At 42.2% G+C, this 19,783-nt stretch overlaps 1 protein-coding gene across 1 annotated transcript in view; it reads left to right on the plus strand.

Moving 5' to 3' along the window:
• The window catches only part of LOC123997474 (acyl-CoA-binding domain-containing protein 6-like), a 62,264-nt gene extending 51,482 nt beyond the window's left edge, over positions 1-10,782 (plus strand). The window contains exons 5-6 of the mRNA XM_046301749.1: positions 6,135-6,165; positions 9,547-10,782. Of these exons, the coding sequence (XP_046157705.1) occupies positions 6,135-6,165; positions 9,547-9,701 (186 nt within the window). The 3' untranslated portion in view covers positions 9,702-10,782. The remainder of the gene's footprint in view (positions 1-6,134; positions 6,166-9,546) is intronic.
• The last annotated feature ends 9,001 nt before the right edge of the window (positions 10,783-19,783 follow it).

A 19,783-nucleotide genomic window follows, 5' to 3' on the forward strand; every position in this document is an offset into this window, starting at 1 on the left:
ACTACCTACCTCATCCCCATATTGTTTTTATTTACTTTTTTTGCTCTTTTGCACACCAGTATTTCTACTTGGACATCATCATCTGCACATCTATCACTTGTGTTAATTTGCTAAATTGTAATTACTTTGTTACTGTGGCCTATTTATTGCCTTACCTCTTTATTCCATTTTGTGATGGCCCTGAATTTGTCTCAATCGTCTGTGCATCTCCTTCCAATAGGGCGCTTCCCAGCTGCGTAAAAGTGGGGTTGTGATGGAGACGTAAATGAGGATGTGTTCAACCCTCAGTTTCGAAGCTGCTCTATTCGGTTTGTTTTGTTGTATTTAAAAGTGTGCTTTGTAGCCTAATAGAGTTTGCCCAGGATCGGATCCACACTTTGCGTTGTGGACTACACCTCTCCGTTCTTCGTGGCCTTTCTCCTCTGGAGATCTGTTGGCGGATTGGATTGTTTGACTGACCGACTGACTACAACCTTTTTGTATACGGCATTTAATTTGTTTTGGCGTGATGATAGACCGTGATGATTTATGTGATCAGTTGTAGTTGAAGACTTATTGAGATTTGATACTCTTTATGGTTGTGTGGTAAAATAGTTCATATTTTGATTGTATGAAAAGAGACTGGGTTTACGCTACACTTTTATGACCGGACAAACATTGCATGACTAAGGTTACTTGAGTTCCCTGAACTCCTTCACCGGGCTGGACTCTTTTAGGCCCAAGGTACAGGCCTTTTCTGTAGTAAACAGAGATCTTTATTTGTTATATTATTATGTGTGTGTGATTAATTTATGTTGGTAATACCACCCACGCAAAATAATACAGTTGTTTTGAAGTTATTTCCAATGTTTTAAGGGTTTATGTATTGGTGTAGACTAGAGGTCGACCGATTATGATTTTTCAACGCCGATATCGATGATTGGAGGACAAAAAACCCGATACCGATTAATCAGCCGATTTTTAAAATGTATTTGTAATAATGACAATTACAACAATACTGAATTAACACTTATTTTAACTTAATATAATACATCAATAAAATCAATTTAGCCTCAAATAAATAATGAAACATGTTCAATTTGGTTTAAATAATGCAAAAACAAAGTGGTGGAGAAGAAAGTAAAAGTGCAATATGTGCCATGTAAGAAAGCTAACGTTTAAGTTCCTTGCTCAGAACATGAGAACATGTTCCTTTTAACATGAGTCTTCAATATTCCCAGGTAAGACGTTTTAGGTTGTATTATTATAGGACTATTTCTCTCTATACCATTTGTATTTCATATACCTTTGACTATTGGATGTTCTTATAGGCACTTTAGTATTGCCAGTGTAACAGTATAGCTTCCGTACCTCTCCTCGCTCCTACCTGGGCTCGAACCAGGAACACAACGACAACAGCCACCCTCGAAGCAGCGTTACCCATGCAGAGCAAGGGGAATAACGACTCCAAGTCTCAGAGCGAGTGACATTTGAAACGCTATTAGCGCGCACCCCGCTAACTAGCTAGCCATTTCACATCACATCGTTACACCAGCCTAATCTTGGGAGTTGATAGGCTTGAAGTCATAAACAGCAGAGCTGCTGGCAAAACGCACGAAAGTGCTGTTTGAATCAATGCTTATGAGCCTGCTGGTGCCTACCATCGCTCAGTCAGACTGCTCTATCAAATCATAGACATAGTTATAACAATAACACACAGAAATACGAGCCTTAGGTCATTAATATGGTTGAATCCAGAAACTACCATCTCGAAAACAAGGCGTTTATTCTTTCAGTGAATTACGGAACCGTTCCGTATTTTATCTAACGGGTGGCATCCATCAGTCTAAATATTCCTGTTACATTGCACAACCTTCAATGTTATGTCATAATTACGTAAAATTCTGGCAAATTAGTTCGCAATGAGCCAGATGGCCCAAACTGTTGCATATACCCTGACTCTGCGTGCAATGAACGCAAGAGAAGTGACACAATTACACCTGGTTAATATTGCCTGCTGACCTGGATTTCTTTTAGCTAAATATGCAGGTTGAAAAAATATATACTTCTGTGTATTGATTTTAAGAAAGGCATTGATGTTTATGGTTAGGTACGTTGGAGCAACGACAGTCCTTTTTCGCGAATCCGCACTACAACGATTATATGCAACGCAGGACACGCTAGATAAACTAGTAATATCATCAACCATATGTAGTTATAACTAGTGATTATGATTAAGTTTAATGCTAGCTAGCAACTTACCTTGGCTTCTTACTGCATCCGCGTAACAGGCGGGCTCCTCGTGAGGCAGGTGGTTGGAGTGTTGGACTAGTTAACCGTACGGTTGCAAGATTGAATCCCTGAGCTGACGAGGTAGAAATCTGTCGTTCTGCCCCTGAACAAGGCAATTAACCCACCGTTCCAAGGTCGTCATTAAAAATAAGAATGTGTTCTTAACGGACTTTCCTAGTTAAATAAAGATGGGGAAAAATGGGGGGGGAAATCTGCAAAGTCAGCGTCCAAAATGACCGATTTCCGATTGTTATGAAAACTTAAAATCGGCCCTAATTATTCGGCCATTCCGATTAATCGGTCGACCTCTAGTGTAGACTTGAAGGACCAGACGGGACTCATTCCCTCCCAAACCAAGAAGAGAAATCAATATTTTCTTTGGTAGGCACCACCAACCTGGCACCCCTACAAACAATAACCTCAAGTCAAAACCGTTACAATTTGCACACTGTATATTTCTATTTCTATTGTGTTATTGACTGTATTTCTGTTTATTCCATGTGTAACTCTGTGTTGTGTGTGTCACACTGCTTTGCATTATCTTGGCCAGGTGGCATGAGTTGTAAATGAGAACTTGTTCTCAACTGGCCTAACTGGTTTAATAAAGGTGAAATATATATATATACATATTTTTTAAAGAGCACTTACACTGATACAGTCCAATCAGTCTAAGGGCCATGACCATTCATACTGTACTGAATACCAGTATGACTTAATGTGGATATATATATATATAAAAAACATGTTGTACTCTTTCTCTGCTACTGTATGATTCATTTCCTAGCATTTTACTCACTTCCCCTATGTCAGGTTATTACTACTGCAGCTCTACATACTGTATGGTCTAAAACTTAACGTCATATTTTCAACTTATAATACAGTTCGTATACTGTAATAATAAACAGCAACAAACACAGTTAAAATCTGTTTAAACGTTTTTTTTAAGGTAGGCTTGAAAGGTCCAACAGAAATGAAATCAATCGCCACTCTCAAATGAAATATAATCATGACAGCCTCTCTCCTGAATTAAGTAAACGCATACAATTCACCCTCTCGACTTAAGATGCTATAAATTCATCAGAGATATTATGAACTCTATGAGCTTGGAGAGGCACTTCTCACTGTCTTACCTGTTTGTTGCCTTTCTCTCTCTGCCTCTCTGCCTCTCTGCCTGTCTGTCTGTCTGTCTGTCTGTCTGTCTGTCTGTCTGTCTGTCTGTCTGTCTGTCTGTCTGTCTGTCTGTCTGTCTGTCTGTCTGCCTGTCTGTCTGTCTGTCTGTCTGTCTGTCTGTCTGTCTGTCTGTCTGTCTGTCTGTCTGTCTGTCTGTCTGTCTGTCTGTCTGTCTGTCTGTCTGTCTGTCTGTCTGTCTGTCTGTCTGTCTGTCTGTCTGTCTGTCTGTCTGTCTGTCTGTCTGTCTGTCTGTCTGTCTGTCTGTCTGTCTGTCTGTCTGTCTGTCTGTCTGTCTGTCTGTCTGTCTGTCTGTCTGTCTGTCTGTCTGTCTGTCTGTCTGTCTGTCTGTCTGTCTGTCTGTCTGTCTGTCTGTCTGTCTGTCTGTCTGTCTGTCTGTCTGTCTGTCTGTCTGTCTGTCTGTCTGTCTGTCTGTCTGTCTGTCTGTCTGTCTGTCTGTCTGTCTGTCTGTCTGTCTGTCTGTCTGTCTGTCTGTCTGTCTGTCTGTCTGTCTGTCTGTCTGTCTGTCTGTCTGTCTGTCTGTCTGTCTGTCTGTCTGTCTGTCTGTCTGTCTGTCTGTCTGTCTGTCTGTCTGTCTGTCTGTCTGTCTGTCTGTCTGTCTGTCTGTCTGTCTGTCTGTCTGTCTGTCTGTCTGTCTGTCTGTCTGTCTGTCTGTCTGTCTGTCTGTCTGTCTGTCTGTCTGTCTGTCTGTCTGTCTGTCTGTCTGTCTGTCTGTCTGTCTGTCTGTCTGTCTGTCTGTCTGTCTGTCTGTCTGTCTGTCTGTCTGTCTGTCTGTCTGTCTGTCTGTCTGTCTGTCTGTCTGTCTGTCTGTCTGTCTGTCTGTCTGTCTGTCTGTCTGTCTGTCTGTCTGTCTGTCTGTCTGTCTGTCTGTCTGTCTGTCTGTCTGTCTGTCTGTCTGTCTGTCTGTCTGTCTGTGGGTATCATCATGCCTGCAGTTAACACATGCAATAGACCCACTAGACCAGGGATGGGCAAATTTGATGGGGGTGGGCGCAACACAAAAATCTGAACTCATCTGTTTACCCATATCCATACCCACACATGCAGTCAGAGCCAGCCCTAGCCTTTTGGGAGCCCTAAGTGACATTTTCTTTGGTCTCCATTGAAGGTTGTGGGTCTTCCAATAAGACACCGACCCCAAACGCACATAAAAAGCACCCTGGAATGATTCAAGAAGAGATGCTGGACTGTTCTGGAGTGGTCAGCGAAGAGTTCAGATCTAAATTACATCCAAAACCTATAGAGAGGTCTGAAAACAGCTGTTGGTGGAAGGCATCCATTAAACATTGAAGAATTAGAGCAGGTTGCTACTGAGAAGTGGAACAAATTGGCATTAGAAAGGTGCAGCAAGCTCATTGATGGTTACAAGAGGCATTACTCTGCAGTTATTTTGTCCAATGGCTTTGCAACCAGGTACTACCTCTGGGGTGCCGATGCCATTTGTCTTTATTTTCGAAATAAAATTGTGAACTTCAGTTTACAGAATTAATATTTCTTCTGGAATGTTGAAAAACCAATAACAAGGTGTGAAGACCGATTAAAAAAAAAAAAAAAAAGTATTTTAATTTTTATTTTATTTTAAATTTCAACTTATTTGAGAAGAAATAGGGAATTGTCTTTATCAAGGGTGCCAATAACTCTGTACCTGACTGTATATTTCATGCTGCCTTGTATGATCGTTCTATCTTGTAAGTAGCAGAAAGGCTGTTCCTGTGGCTGTGCTGGCTGCTGATAGTCAGGTTTTGACAGCCTTAGACCTTACTAAAGAAACAGCCAGTTAGCTCAGTGACTGTAGGTATTCTAATTGTTCCCATCTGATCCTGCGGCTTGCTGGTGACAACAGTATTACAGTTTGTCATCATTATGAGGTGAAAAGGCACGCTGGAGTGGTAATTAAGAGATGAATCCCCCTTGATGATGCGTGTCATACACTGTGTCTCTGTTACACTGACCCCCTCCCCGTCTCACTCCCGGCCTCATGCCTCCTACACATAGAGTCCACAGGATTTACACCCCCGCTCCAGGACACAGAGTACAGATACCACTTCAATTAGTCCCAAACGGTGGCCGTGCTCAGGGCAGATTGCTCCTTTGTAGCGAGACCATTGTGTGACGGTACGGCCTCCGTGGATAATGCATTTAGCGCGTTCTCACCCCAGGACAATGACAAGAGACGCCCAGGCTTTGTCCCTCGACCCTGGCCGTGTCACCCTACCTCAGAGCCTGTTGAGCACGGAGGTCTGCCTTCTCTTCCTGGCCCATTGGCCACAGTGTGTTAACCTGTGGCAGGGACGGCTCAGCCAGGGCTCAGGGGTAGCTACTGGGCTAATGCCATTGGTTCCACTGGCTCAGGTCCCTATAGAGTCTCTCCCAAGTTGAAAGGTTTAATTGTTCGCTCAGGTTGAGATCAATATTTAATCTTTTCACATAATCCCCTTTATGGTGAAATCATTGGGTTTTTGATTTAGTCAATAATACTGTCGTTTTCTCAACTGCAAAGTTTGCAAGCCACAAGTAAGAACTTTACAACTGTCAAGGCTAAGGTTCTTTCATTGTTCTTTGACAAACAGAGCCATGGTTATTGTCTCTATTACTGTGTTATGGGTCTGCAAGTTAGACTTGTTTGTCTTTAGCTCTCCTCAGGTTTCTTAACATTTCTCACTCTCTTCTCGCAGGATGACGATGGCCAGACAGCGTTACACTATGGTAAGGAGTTGTCATAAACCAAAAGCTTCCAGATATCAGAGAATGTCATCTAGATTTCTGGGTGAATATGTGTATATAGGCTATGTTTGTGTATGAATGGTTGTATGTCTGTACATGTACTGTAAATTGCATCTCTGTTTATGAGTGTGAACAATTGTATGGTGATGGATGGGAAAGCGTGCACCATCTGCTCTCTTGGCCCTGCATCTGTCTCACTCTCCCTCGCTCTTTCTCATCCCCCTCTCTTCTCCCTCTTTTACTGCTTTTTCTATCTAAGGTGCCTTTCATCCATCAGCGTCTCTTTCATCCCTCCCTCTTTCCATCTGTGTGTGTGTGTGTGTGTGTGCTCATGTGCTTGTGTCTAATCTATGGTGTGTGTGTCTGTGCGTATGGAGTGGCAGTGTGTAATAATCACCAGGTCTCCCCAAGGAAATCAACAGTGCTCCTCAGACTCGCAATACCCCCTCCCATGGGCGGCCCCCATGTCCTCTGAGCCCTTGGTGTGTGTGTGTGGGGTGACACCATCTGGCCGCCGGCTGGGCAGGGTGACTACAGGGTGGGGACTGGGTACGTGGCAGGGCTGGGTGACTACAGGGTGGGGACTGGGCACGTGGCTGTGCTGGGTAACTACAGGGTGGGGACTGGGCACGTGGCTGTGCTGGGTGACTACAGGGTGGGGACTGGGCACGTGGCTGTGCTGGGTGACTACAGGGTGGGGTCTGGGCACGTGGCTGTGCTGGGTGACTACAGGGTGGGGACTGGGCACGTGGCTGTGCTGGGTGACTACAGGGTGGGGACTGGGCACGTGGCTGGGCTGAGTGACTACTGGGTGGGGACTGGGCACGTGGCTGTGCTGGGTGACTACAGGGTGGGGACTGGGCACGTGGCTGTGCTGGGTGACTACAGGGTGGGGACTGGGCACGTGGCTGTGCTGGGTGACTACAGGGTGGGGACTGAGCACGTGGCTGTGCTGGGTGACTACAGGGTGGGGACTGGGCACGTGGCTGTGCTGGGTGACTACAGGGTGGGGACTGGGCACGTGGCTGTGCTGGGTGACTACAGGGTGGGGACTGGGCACGTGGCTGTGCTGGGTGACTACAGGGTGGGGACTGGGCACGTGGCTGTGCTGGGTGACTACAGGGTGTGGACTGGGCACGTGGCTGTGCTGGGTGACTACAGGGTGGGGACTGGGCACGTGGCTGTGCTGGGTGACTACAGGGTGGGGACTGGGCACGTGGCTGTGCTGGGTGACTACAGGGTGGGGACTGGGCACGTGGCTGTGCTGGGTGACTACAGGGTGGGGACTGGGCACGTGGCTGGGCTGGGTGACTACAGGGTGGGGACTGGGTACGTGGCTGGGCTGGGTGACTACAGGGTGGGGACTGGGCACGTGGCTGGGCTGGGTGACTACAGGGTGGGGACTGGGTACGTGGCTGTGCTGGGTGACTACAGGGTGGGGACTGGGCACGTGGCTGTGCTGGTTGACTACAGGGTGGGGACTGGGCACGTGGCTGTGCTGGGTGACTACAGGGTGGGGACTGGGCACGTGGCTGTGCTGGGTGACTACAGGGTGGGGACTGGGCACGTGGCTGTGCTGGGTGACTACAGGGTGGGGACTGGGCACGTGGCTGGGCTGGGTGACTACTGGGTGGGGACTGGGCACGTGGCTGTGCTGGGTGACTACAGGGTGGGGACTGGGCACGTGGCTGTGCTGGGTGACTACAGGGTGGGGACTGGGCACGTGGCTGTGCTGGGTGACTACAGGGTGGGGGCTGAGCACGTGGCTGTGCTGGGTGACTACAGGGTGGGGACTGGGCACGTGGCTGTGCTGGGTGACTACAGGGTGGGGACTGGGCACGTGGCTGTGCTGGGTGACTACAGGGTGGGGACTGGGCACGTGGCTGTGCTGGGTGACTACAGGGTGGGGACTGGGCACGTGGCTGTGCTGGGTGACTACAGGGTGGGGACTGGGCACGTGGCTGTGCTGGGTGACTACAGGGTGGGGACTGGGCACGTGGCTGTGCTGGGTGACTACAGGGTGGGGACTGGGCACGTGGCTGTGCTGGGTGACTACAGGGTGGGGACTGGGCACGTGGCTGTGCTGGGTGACTACAGGGTGGGGACTGGGCACGTGGCTGTGCTGGGTGACTACAGGGTGGGGACTGGGCACGTGGCTGTGCTGGGTGACTACAGGGTGGGGACTGGGCACGTGGCTATGCTGGGTGACTACAGGGTGGGGACTGGGCACGTGGCTGGCGTACAGTAAACCACACGCCACTGGGGACCCAGGCAGGGACAGGAGGATGGGGCTTTAAAAAATGACTAATAAACATAAGCGATAAACTCTTGGAGACAAATAGCAGAGAATGAAAATTCATTTCCACCTCTCTTTGCACAGGGCCACAGTGGCTGGCAAATGATTAATGGAGGGTTTACTGCACACTATAAATTGTTCTCCTTCTCAACGACTCCCGGGGGGATGAGGGTTTTTACAGACCAAGGCCCCACACGCAGCCCCCCAAAAATATATATAATTTAAAAGAATCAAAAATGATTGAACCTGACATAACCACGGCTGTTTTTTCTTCTCCCTGCTGAGAACGGGTGACACTTTAGCCACCTCTGGGCTGGAGGATAAAAGGGCCTGCTGTCAATCAGCCGTTCCTGCTGACATCAGCCCATCACACAAGAGCAGGAGGGCTCTCTTTTTAAGAGGAGAGAGCGATTGACACTGGCGGAGAAAAGCACTCTGAGCACAGAGGAATCTAGGTGCATCAGCGCTGTGACTCGCTAACTGAGTTAAGAAAAAGCAAGCCCTATCCTCATATCGTAGCCTAGCCTGTGAGTCCTTTTAGTGGGACACAAATTGCCAATCGGGCACAAATTGAGTGTTTCAGCCAACCACAGGTTCAGGGAAATGTCAATGGGCCTCCATATGAGCTTTTCATTGACTCCTGCACTCAGGTTAAAAAAGGAATATAAACACCAATGCTTAGAGGCTGTGTTTAGACATAGTTGTGTGCATCATGTCTCCTCAGGTGACCTTGGAGATATTTAAAGGTGATCCTATCCTTTTCTATTAGTAATTTGGGGACTGTAAGATATACAGATAAGTGTGTATTAAAGTTGCTGTCAGAACAATGAGATTTACTATGTCCTGTCTTGTCATACCACCCAGAATGATATATGGAAATGGCTGCTTTCATGGCATGTTAGTCAATCCTGGATCCTTTTACCTCTGAAGTGCATCACAATGATATCGCTTTCCCCTCTCTCGTTCTCTCTCACCCTGGTGTGCTGTGCACCCCCCCCCCCACACTCTCTCCTTCTGTTCTCGCTCCCTGTTCTGTTATTCTGCCCTCCTCCCGCTCTGTCCTGCAGCGTCTGCGTGTGAGTTTGCTGACGTAGTGGAACTGCTTCTACAGGCTGGAGCAGACCCTTCCATGAAGGATCATGAGGGCTCTCTGCCTGAGGAGGTCACTGAATCCAGCTCCATCTCCTCACTGCTGCGCCAGTTCACCGCCCCCAAGGGCTAGGCCCAGCTTCGCCATCCCCTCTCCTCCCCACCAGCCGGTGCCCGTCCCATCCTAGACCTAGCATCCAGCTCTCTCAGTAATGGTCATCACACTCTGAAAGTGCAACCCACCACTTCATCATCTCTCATGTCCCATTCCAAGGAATGCATCCATCATCATCGCTATTAAAGAAATGAGTTTCTCTCTGACTTTTTCAGACCACCTCCTTTGATGACACGACAGTCATGTTTGCACTTCGGATTTTGTGTTACCTTCACTTGTCTTGTGTTTCCTGATTATTATTATTTATTTTTTTGAAAGACATTTGGATAGCATATGTATATTGGTAAAAAAAAAAAAAAAGATATATAACTTCCAAAGAAGTTTACCTATTATTACCTATCTAGTCTGACTGCTTGTTTAGCAATTTAGTTGGTATCATCCTTACATATATAGATCTGGACAAGAAAATACTAATTTAACCTATATGTGTCCAAAAATAAACTTAGAATATGCTATTTTATATTCAGATGGAGCATGGAGAAATCTAGCTAAAAGTTATTCCATGATAACTAACATAACCATAGCAGCACACCGATCAAATTCCCTGGCCAGGCCTCTTCATTTGAGTGAACCCTTTGTCCACTGAGCACATTCTGTCTCCCTTGGCCCACCCCACATACCCACACCCTCTATTATGTCACTTAAGATATATTTGGATGTTCTCCAAATAGTCAACACATGGGCTGCCTACAAATCTGCTTTAGTTTTTCGTAAGCTCTTCTGATCAGAGCAGTCTCTTTGGCACCCCCTCCCTCCCACCTGATGAGAATACTAAATCTGGAATCTCAGCTTTTAACTACAGCTTGATAAAGAAGCTAATGCACATTTGAACAAACAATGGGGACATGCTGTAATCCCTCTCTCTGAACACGAGGCATTAAATAACAGTCACCAAAAAGAGTCCTGCTGCGGCTGACTGCTGTCTGTCACCATGGCCCCAGCATACAGAACAGAGATGGTCCAGCCCAGACACTCTGCTCTGTTGCAGTATGAGAGAGAGAGAGAGAGAGAGAGAGAGAGAGAGAGAGAGAGAGAGAGAGAGAGAGAGAGAGAGAGAGAGAGAGAGAGAGAGAGAGAGAGAGAGAGAGAGAGAGAGAGAGAGAGAGAGAGAGAGAGAGAGAGAGAGAGAGAGAGAGCATTGTTATGCATTCCCTACACAACCAGGAATGCTGTCGGTATATTTCCAAAGGATGTTTCGCCCATTTTCCAGTAATTTCCTAAATCCTGATCGGGTTGGAGTAGTAGTCGGTGACGGCATGCTCCCCAGGCATGTCTGCACAACTGTGACACTAAGCCCGTTATGTTTCCATTATGGGCCTCCATTTTCTCTGAGCTTTTCACTTTTGACACTGCCTCCTCTCAAATCGCAGCCCATATTGCTCAACCTTCTTTACTTAACGTTTATGCATTTTTACAAGTCGCCTCTCTATGGTTCTCTAACACCATTAGTGACAGATGGCCAAGGTTTGTTACAGAGATGAACTGGAGCACTTTCCTCTCCCTCTCTTACTCTCCCCAGTCTGGGGGTTAAAGGCAGTGGCATGTCATTGTACTGGCCAAGTCTTAATGCAATCCGCTCGCTAGTCCCCAGAACAGTATTGCTTGAAATTCAACAGTAAGCAAAATCTCAGCTCTGCTGTTGAAATGCATCCCTCTAATATCTTCAAGAGGACTCGATAAGTCTCTGGCTGCAAGCCGTGTGTTTAGTGCATGATTAACAAGCATTGCCGTCTGCTGCTACTCAAGGCGATAGTGATCAAAGCTGCTACACAGACACTCAAGTGTCTATATGGTTCTTCTCCTCAGAATGTTCTTATGCAACACCTCAGCAGACACTGAAGGCAATATCCTGTTAATGACCCTCCCTCTCTCTAATTATATTATATGTACATCTCATTTCTCCTATAATGACCCAGTGAAACAAACCTAATTTCACTTCAAACAGAAGAACAACCTTGAAGTTGTCATTGAAAGGCCTCTCTGTGACTCAAACCCTTTCAAAGCTACACTCTGTCATGGCAGCCATTGCTCAACATTAAAATAAAATGTAATTTTAGGAGACAAATATCCTGTCTTGATGTCCAAGATTAAGTTTAGTCTGAACCAAATATCTATTTACATGTTAATGTTTTTCTTTCCATCAGAAGGAACATAGAATTGTTACCTTCAGGAAGTTTGTAATAAAAGCCTCAGATCGATGATAATGGCATTTGTGCTTGTGTTTGTCATCTCTGCAAAAGCAACAGTGCAGGAATTTCCCAGATTTATTTGTATACTAGTGCTGTAAGTGGCGTGTAAATGATCCTAACTGTCTTTGTGGCTGTTTATCTTTGTACGGCAGCACTATTAAAGGCTATCCATTAATGCCCATGGCTTGTCTAATCAATGGCTGAATAAAACCAGCTTGTTATGTGGCGTTTTATGCAGACGTGCTTGTTCTGCAACAGGAATAGCTAAAAATGCAACCAAATTGATGATACTTAAGTATAGGACACACATGCTATAACTCCGACAAGGCTGGATAACAGATAAATTATGAAAGAGTTATATTTACATTCTATTTGTTTCCATTTAACTATGAATTTATAGCCAGTATATTGCAGATGACTAGCCAACAAGACTGCTTTTAGCTCATGGGTTTTTGTAATGCGGAATTGTAAGGAACTTAAAATTGAGACTTGTCGTATTCTGTTAATTTACTATCATATGTAATATACACTCCTGTATTTATGCCATACTTAATGCTTCTCTCTATCTCTACACTCCTGTATTTATGCCATACTTAATCCTTCTCTCTATCTCTACACTCCTGTATTTATTCCATACATAATGCTTCTCTCTATCTCTACACTCCTGTATTTATGCCATACTTAATGCTTCTCTCTATCTCTACACTCCTGTATTTATTCCATACTTAATGCTTCTCTCTATCTCTACACTCCAGTATTTATTCCATACTTAATGCTTCTCTCTATCTCTACACTCCTGTATTTATTCCATACTTAATGCTTCTCTCTATCTCTACACTCCAGTATTTATTCCATACTTAATGCTTCTCTCTATCTCTACACTCCTGTATTTATTCCATACTTAATGCTTCTCTCTATCTCTACACTCCAGTATTTATTCCATACTTAATGCTTCTCTCTATCTCTACACTCCTGTATTTATTCCATACTTAATGCTTCTCTCTATCTCTACACTCCTGTATTTATTCCATACTTAATGCTTCTCTCTATCTCTACACTCCAGTATTTATTCCATACTTAATGCTTCTCTCTATCTCTACACTCCTGTATTTATGCCATACTTAATCCTTCTCTCTATCTCTACACTCCTGTATTTATTCCATACATAATGCTTCTCTCTATCTCTACACTCCTGTATTTATGCCATACTTAATGCTTCTCTCTATCTCTACACTCCTGTATTTATTCCATACTTAATGCTTCTCTCTATCTCTACACTCCAGTATTTATTCCATACTTAATGCTTCTCTCTATCTCTACACTCCTGTATTTATTCCATACTTAATGCTTCTCTCTATCTCTACACTCCAGTATTTATTCCATACTTAATGCTTCTCTCTATCTCTACACTCCTGTATTTATTCCATACTTAATGCTTCTCTCTATCTCTACACTCCTGTATTTATTCCATACATAATGCTTCTCTCTATCTCTACACTCCTGTATTTATGCCATACTTAATGCTTCTCTCTATCTCTACACTCCAGTATTTATTCCATACATAATGCTTCTCTCTATCTCTACACTCCTGTATTTATTCCATACTTAATGCTTCTCTCTATCTCTACACTCCAGTATTTATTCCATACTTAATGCTTCTCTCTATCTCTACACTCCTGTATTTATTCCATACTTAATGCTTCTCTCTATCTCTACACTCCTGTATTTATTCCATACTTAATGCTTCTCTCTATCTCTACACTCCAGTATTTATTCCATACTTAATGCTTCTCTCTATCTCTACACTCCTGTATTTATGCCATACTTAATGCTTCTCTCTATCTCTACACTCCTGTATTTATTCCATACTTAATGCTTCTCTCTATCTCTACACTCCAGTATTTATTCCATACTTAATGCTTCTCTCTATCTCTACACTCCTGTATTTATTCCATACTTAATGCTTCTCTCTATCTCTACACTCCTGTATTTATTCCATACTTAATGCTTCTCTCTATCTCTACACTCCAGTATTTATTCCATACTTAATGCTTCTCTCTATCTCTACACTCCTGTATTTATGCCATACTTAATCCTTCTCTCTATCTCTACACTCCAGTATTTATTCCATACATAATGCTTCTCTTTATCTCTACACTCCTGTATTTATTCCATACTTAATGCTTCTCTCTATCTCTACACTCCAGTATTTATTCCATACTTAATGCTTCCCTCTATCTCTACACTCCAGTATTTATGCCATACTTAATGCTTCCCTCTATCTCTACACTCCTGTATTTATGCCATACTTAATCCTTCTCTCTATCTCTACACTCCAGTATTTATTCCATACATAATGCTTCTCTCTATCTCTACACTCCTGTATTTATGCCATACTTAATCCTTCTCTCTATCTCTACACTCCAGTATTTATTCCATACTTAATGCTTCTCTCTATCTCTACACTCCTGTATTTATGCCATACTTAATGCTTCTCTCTATCTCTACACTCCTGTATTTATTCCATACTTAATGCTTCTCTCTATCTCTACACTCCAGTATTTATTCCATACTTAATGCTTCTCTCTATCTCTACACTCCTGTATTTATTCCATACTTAATGCTTCTCTCTATCTCTACACTCCTGTATTTATTCCATACTTAATGCTTCTCTCTATCTCTACACTCCAGTATTTATTCCATACTTAATGCTTCTCTCTATCTCTACACTCCTGTATTTATGCCATACTTAATCCTTCTCTCTATCTCTACACTCCAGTATTTATTCCATACATAATGCTTCTCTTTATCTCTACACTCCTGTATTTATTCCATACTTAATGCTTCTCTCTATCTCTACACTCCAGTATTTATTCCATACTTAATGCTTCCCTCTATCTCTACACTCCAGTATTTATGCCATACTTAATGCTTCCCTCTATCTCTACACTCCTGTATTTATGCCATACTTAATCCTTCTCTCTATCTCTACACTCCAGTATTTATTCCATACATAATGCTTCTCTCTATCTCTACACTCCTGTATTTATGCCATACTTAATCCTTCTCTCTATCTCTACACTCCAGTATTTATTCCATACATAATGCTTCTCTCTATCTCTACACTCCTGTATTTATGCCATACTTAATCCTTCTCTCTATCTCTACACTCCAGTATTTATGCCATACTTAATCCTTCTCTCTATCTCTACACTCCAGTATTTATTCCATACATAATGCTTCTCTCTATCTCTACACTCCTGTATTTATGCCATACTTAATCCTTCTCTCTATCTCTACACTCCAGTATTTATTCCATACATAATGCTTCTCTCTATCTCTACACTCCTGTATTTATGCCATACTTAATCCTTCTCTCTATCTCTACACTCCAGTATTTATGCCATACTTAATGCTTCCCTCTATCTCTACACTCCAGTATTTATGCCATACTTAATGCTTCTCTCTATCTCTACACTCCTGTATTTATTCCATACTTAATGCTTCTCTCTATCTCTACACTCCTGTATTTATGCCATACTTAATCCTTCTCTCTATCTCTACACTCCTGTATTTATGCCATACATAATGCTTCTCTCTATCTCTACACTCCTGTATTTATGCCACACTTAATGCTTCTCTCTATCTCTACACTCCTGTATTTATGCCATACATAATGCTTCTCTCTATCTCTACACTCCTGTATTTATGCCACACTTAATGCTTCTCTCTATCTCTACACTCCTGTATTTATGCCACACTTAATGCTTCTCTCTATCTCTACACTCCTGTATTTATTCCATACTTAATGCTTCTCTCTATCTCTACACTCCTGTATTTATGCCATACTTAATCCTTCTCTCTATCTCTACACTCCTGTATTTATGCCATACATAATGCTTCTCTCTATCTCTACACTCCTGTATTTATGCCACACTTAATGCTTCTCTCTATCTCTACACTCCAGTATTTATTCCATACATAATGCTTCTCTCTATCTCTACACTCCTGTATTTATTCCATACATAATGCTTCTCTCTATCTCTACACTCCAGTATTTATGCCATACATAATGCTTCTCTCTATCTCTACACTCCTGTATTTATGCCATACATAATGCTTCTCTCTATCTCTACACTCCAGTATTTATTCCATACATAATGCTTCTCTCTATCTCTACACTCCTGTATTTATGCCATACATAATGCTTCTCTCTATCTCTACACTCCTGTATTTATGCCATACTTAATGCTTCTCTCTATCTCTACACTCCTGTATTTATTCCATACTTAATGCTTCTCTCTATCTCTACACTCCTGTATTTATTCCATACATAATGCTTCTCTCTATCTCTACACTCCTGTATTTATGCCATACTTAATGCTTCTCTCTATCTCTACACTCCTGTATTTATTCCATACTTAATGCTTCTCTCTATCTCTACACTCCTGTATTTATGCCATACTTAATGCTTCTCTCTATCTCTACACTCCTGTATTTATGCCATACTTAATGCTTCTCTCTATCTCTACACTCCTGTATTTATGCCATACTTAATGCTTCTCTCTATCTCTACACTCCTGTATTTATGCCATACTTAATGCTTCTCTCTATCTCTACACTCCTGTATTTATTCCATACTTAATGCTTCTCTCTATCTCTACACTCCAGTATTTATTCCATACATAATGCTTCTCTCTATCTCTACACTCCTGTATTTATTCCATACTTAATGCTTCTCTCTATCTCTACACTCCTGTATTTATTCCATACATAATGCTTCTCTCTATCTCTACACTCCTGTATTTATGCCATACTTAATGCTTCTCTCTATCTCTACACTCCAGTATTTATGCCATACTTAATCCTTCTCTCTATCTCTACACTCCAGTATTTATTCCATACATAATGCTTCTCTCTATCTCTACACTCCTGTATTTATGCCATACTTAATCCTTCTCTCTATCTCTACACTCCAGTATTTATTCCATACATAATGCTTCTCTCTATCTCTACACTCCTGTATTTATGCCATACTTAATCCTTCTCTCTATCTCTACACTCCAGTATTTATGCCATACTTAATGCTTCCCTCTATCTCTACACTCCAGTATTTATGCCATACTTAATGCTTCTCTCTATCTCTACACTCCTGTATTTATTCCATACTTAATGCTTCTCTCTATCTCTACACTCCTGTATTTATGCCATACTTAATCCTTCTCTCTATCTCTACACTCCTGTATTTATGCCATACATAATGCTTCTCTCTATCTCTACACTCCTGTATTTATGCCACACTTAATGCTTCTCTCTATCTCTACACTCCTGTATTTATGCCATACATAATGCTTCTCTCTATCTCTACACTCCTGTATTTATGCCACACTTAATGCTTCTCTCTATCTCTACACTCCTGTATTTATGCCACACTTAATGCTTCTCTCTATCTCTACACTCCTGTATTTATTCCATACTTAATGCTTCTCTCTATCTCTACACTCCTGTATTTATGCCATACTTAATCCTTCTCTCTATCTCTACACTCCTGTATTTATGCCATACATAATGCTTCTCTCTATCTCTACACTCCTGTATTTATGCCACACTTAATGCTTCTCTCTATCTCTACACTCCAGTATTTATTCCATACATAATGCTTCTCTCTATCTCTACACTCCTGTATTTATTCCATACATAATGCTTCTCTCTATCTCTACACTCCAGTATTTATGCCATACATAATGCTTCTCTCTATCTCTACACTCCTGTATTTATGCCATACATAATGCTTCTCTCTATCTCTACACTCCAGTATTTATTCCATACATAATGCTTCTCTCTATCTCTACACTCCTGTATTTATGCCATACATAATGCTTCTCTCTATCTCTACACTCCTGTATTTATGCCATACTTAATGCTTCTCTCTATCTCTACACTCCTGTATTTATTCCATACTTAATGCTTCTCTCTATCTCTACACTCCTGTATTTATTCCATACATAATGCTTCTCTCTATCTCTACACTCCTGTATTTATGCCATACTTAATGCTTCTCTCTATCTCTACACTCCTGTATTTATTCCATACTTAATGCTTCTCTCTATCTCTACACTCCTGTATTTATGCCATACTTAATGCTTCTCTCTATCTCTACACTCCTGTATTTATGCCATACTTAATGCTTCTCTCTATCTCTACACTCCTGTATTTATGCCATACTTAATGCTTCTCTCTATCTCTACACTCCTGTATTTATGCCATACTTAATGCTTCTCTCTATCTCTACACTCCTGTATTTATTCCATACTTAATGCTTCTCTCTATCTCTACACTCCAGTATTTATTCCATACATAATGCTTCTCTCTATCTCTACACTCCTGTATTTATTCCATACTTAATGCTTCTCTCTATCTCTACACTCCTGTATTTATTCCATACATAATGCTTCTCTCTATCTCTACACTCCTGTATTTATGCCATACTTAATGCTTCTCTCTATCTCTACACTCCTGTATTTATTCCATACTTAATGCTTCTCTCTATCTCTACACTCCAGTATTTATTCCATACATAATGCTTCTCTCTATCTCTACACTCCTGTATTTATGCCATACATAATGCTTCTCTCTATCTCTACACTCCTGTATTTATGCCATACTTAATCCTTCTCTCTATCTCTACACTCCAGTATTTATGCCATACTTAATGCTTCCCTCTATCTCTACACTCCAGTATTTATGCCATACTTAATGCTTCTCTCTATCTCTACACTCCTGTATTTATTCCATACTTAATGCTTCTCTCTATCTCTACACTCCTGTATTTATGCCATACTTAATCCTTCTCTCTATCTCTACACTCCTGTATTTATGCCATACATAATGCTTCTCTCTATCTCTACACTCCTGTATTTATGCCACACTTAATGCTTCTCTCTATCTCTACACTCCTGTATTTATGCCATACATAATGCTTCTCTCTATCTCTACACTCCTGTATTTATGCCACACTTAATGCTTCTCTCTATCTCTACACTCCTGTATTTATGCCACACTTAATGCTTCTCTCTATCTCTACACTCCTGTATTTATTCCATACTTAATGCTTCTCTCTATCTCTACACTCCTGTATTTATGCCATACTTAATCCTTCTCTCTATCTCTACACTCCTGTATTTATGCCATACATAATGCTTCTCTCTATCTCTACACTCCTGTATTTATGCCACACTTAATGCTTCTCTCTATCTCTACACTCCAGTATTTATTCCATACATAATGCTTCTCTCTATCTCTACACTCCTGTATTTATTCCATACATAATGCTTCTCTCTATCTCTACACTCCAGTATTTATGCCATACATAATGCTTCTCTCTATCTCTACACTCCTGTATTTATGCCATACATAATGCTTCTCTCTATCTCTACACTCCAGTATTTATTCCATACATAATGCTTCTCTCTATCTCTACACTCCTGTATTTATGCCATACATAATGCTTCTCTCTATCTCTACACTCCTGTATTTATGCCATACTTAATGCTTCTCTCTATCTCTACACTCCTGTATTTATTCCATACTTAATGCTTCTCTCTATCTCTACACTCCTGTATTTATTCCATACATAATGCTTCTCTCTATCTCTACACTCCTGTATTTATGCCATACTTAATGCTTCTCTCTATCTCTACACTCCTGTATTTATTCCATACTTAATGCTTCTCTCTATCTCTACACTCCTGTATTTATGCCATACTTAATGCTTCTCTCTATCTCTACACTCCTGTATTTATGCCATACTTAATGCTTCTCTCTATCTCTACACTCCTGTATTTATGCCAT

This window comes from Oncorhynchus gorbuscha, linkage group LG15, assembly GCF_021184085.1.
Source record: "Oncorhynchus gorbuscha isolate QuinsamMale2020 ecotype Even-year linkage group LG15, OgorEven_v1.0, whole genome shotgun sequence".
NCBI classification, from domain to species: Eukaryota; Metazoa; Chordata; class Actinopteri; order Salmoniformes; family Salmonidae; genus Oncorhynchus; species Oncorhynchus gorbuscha.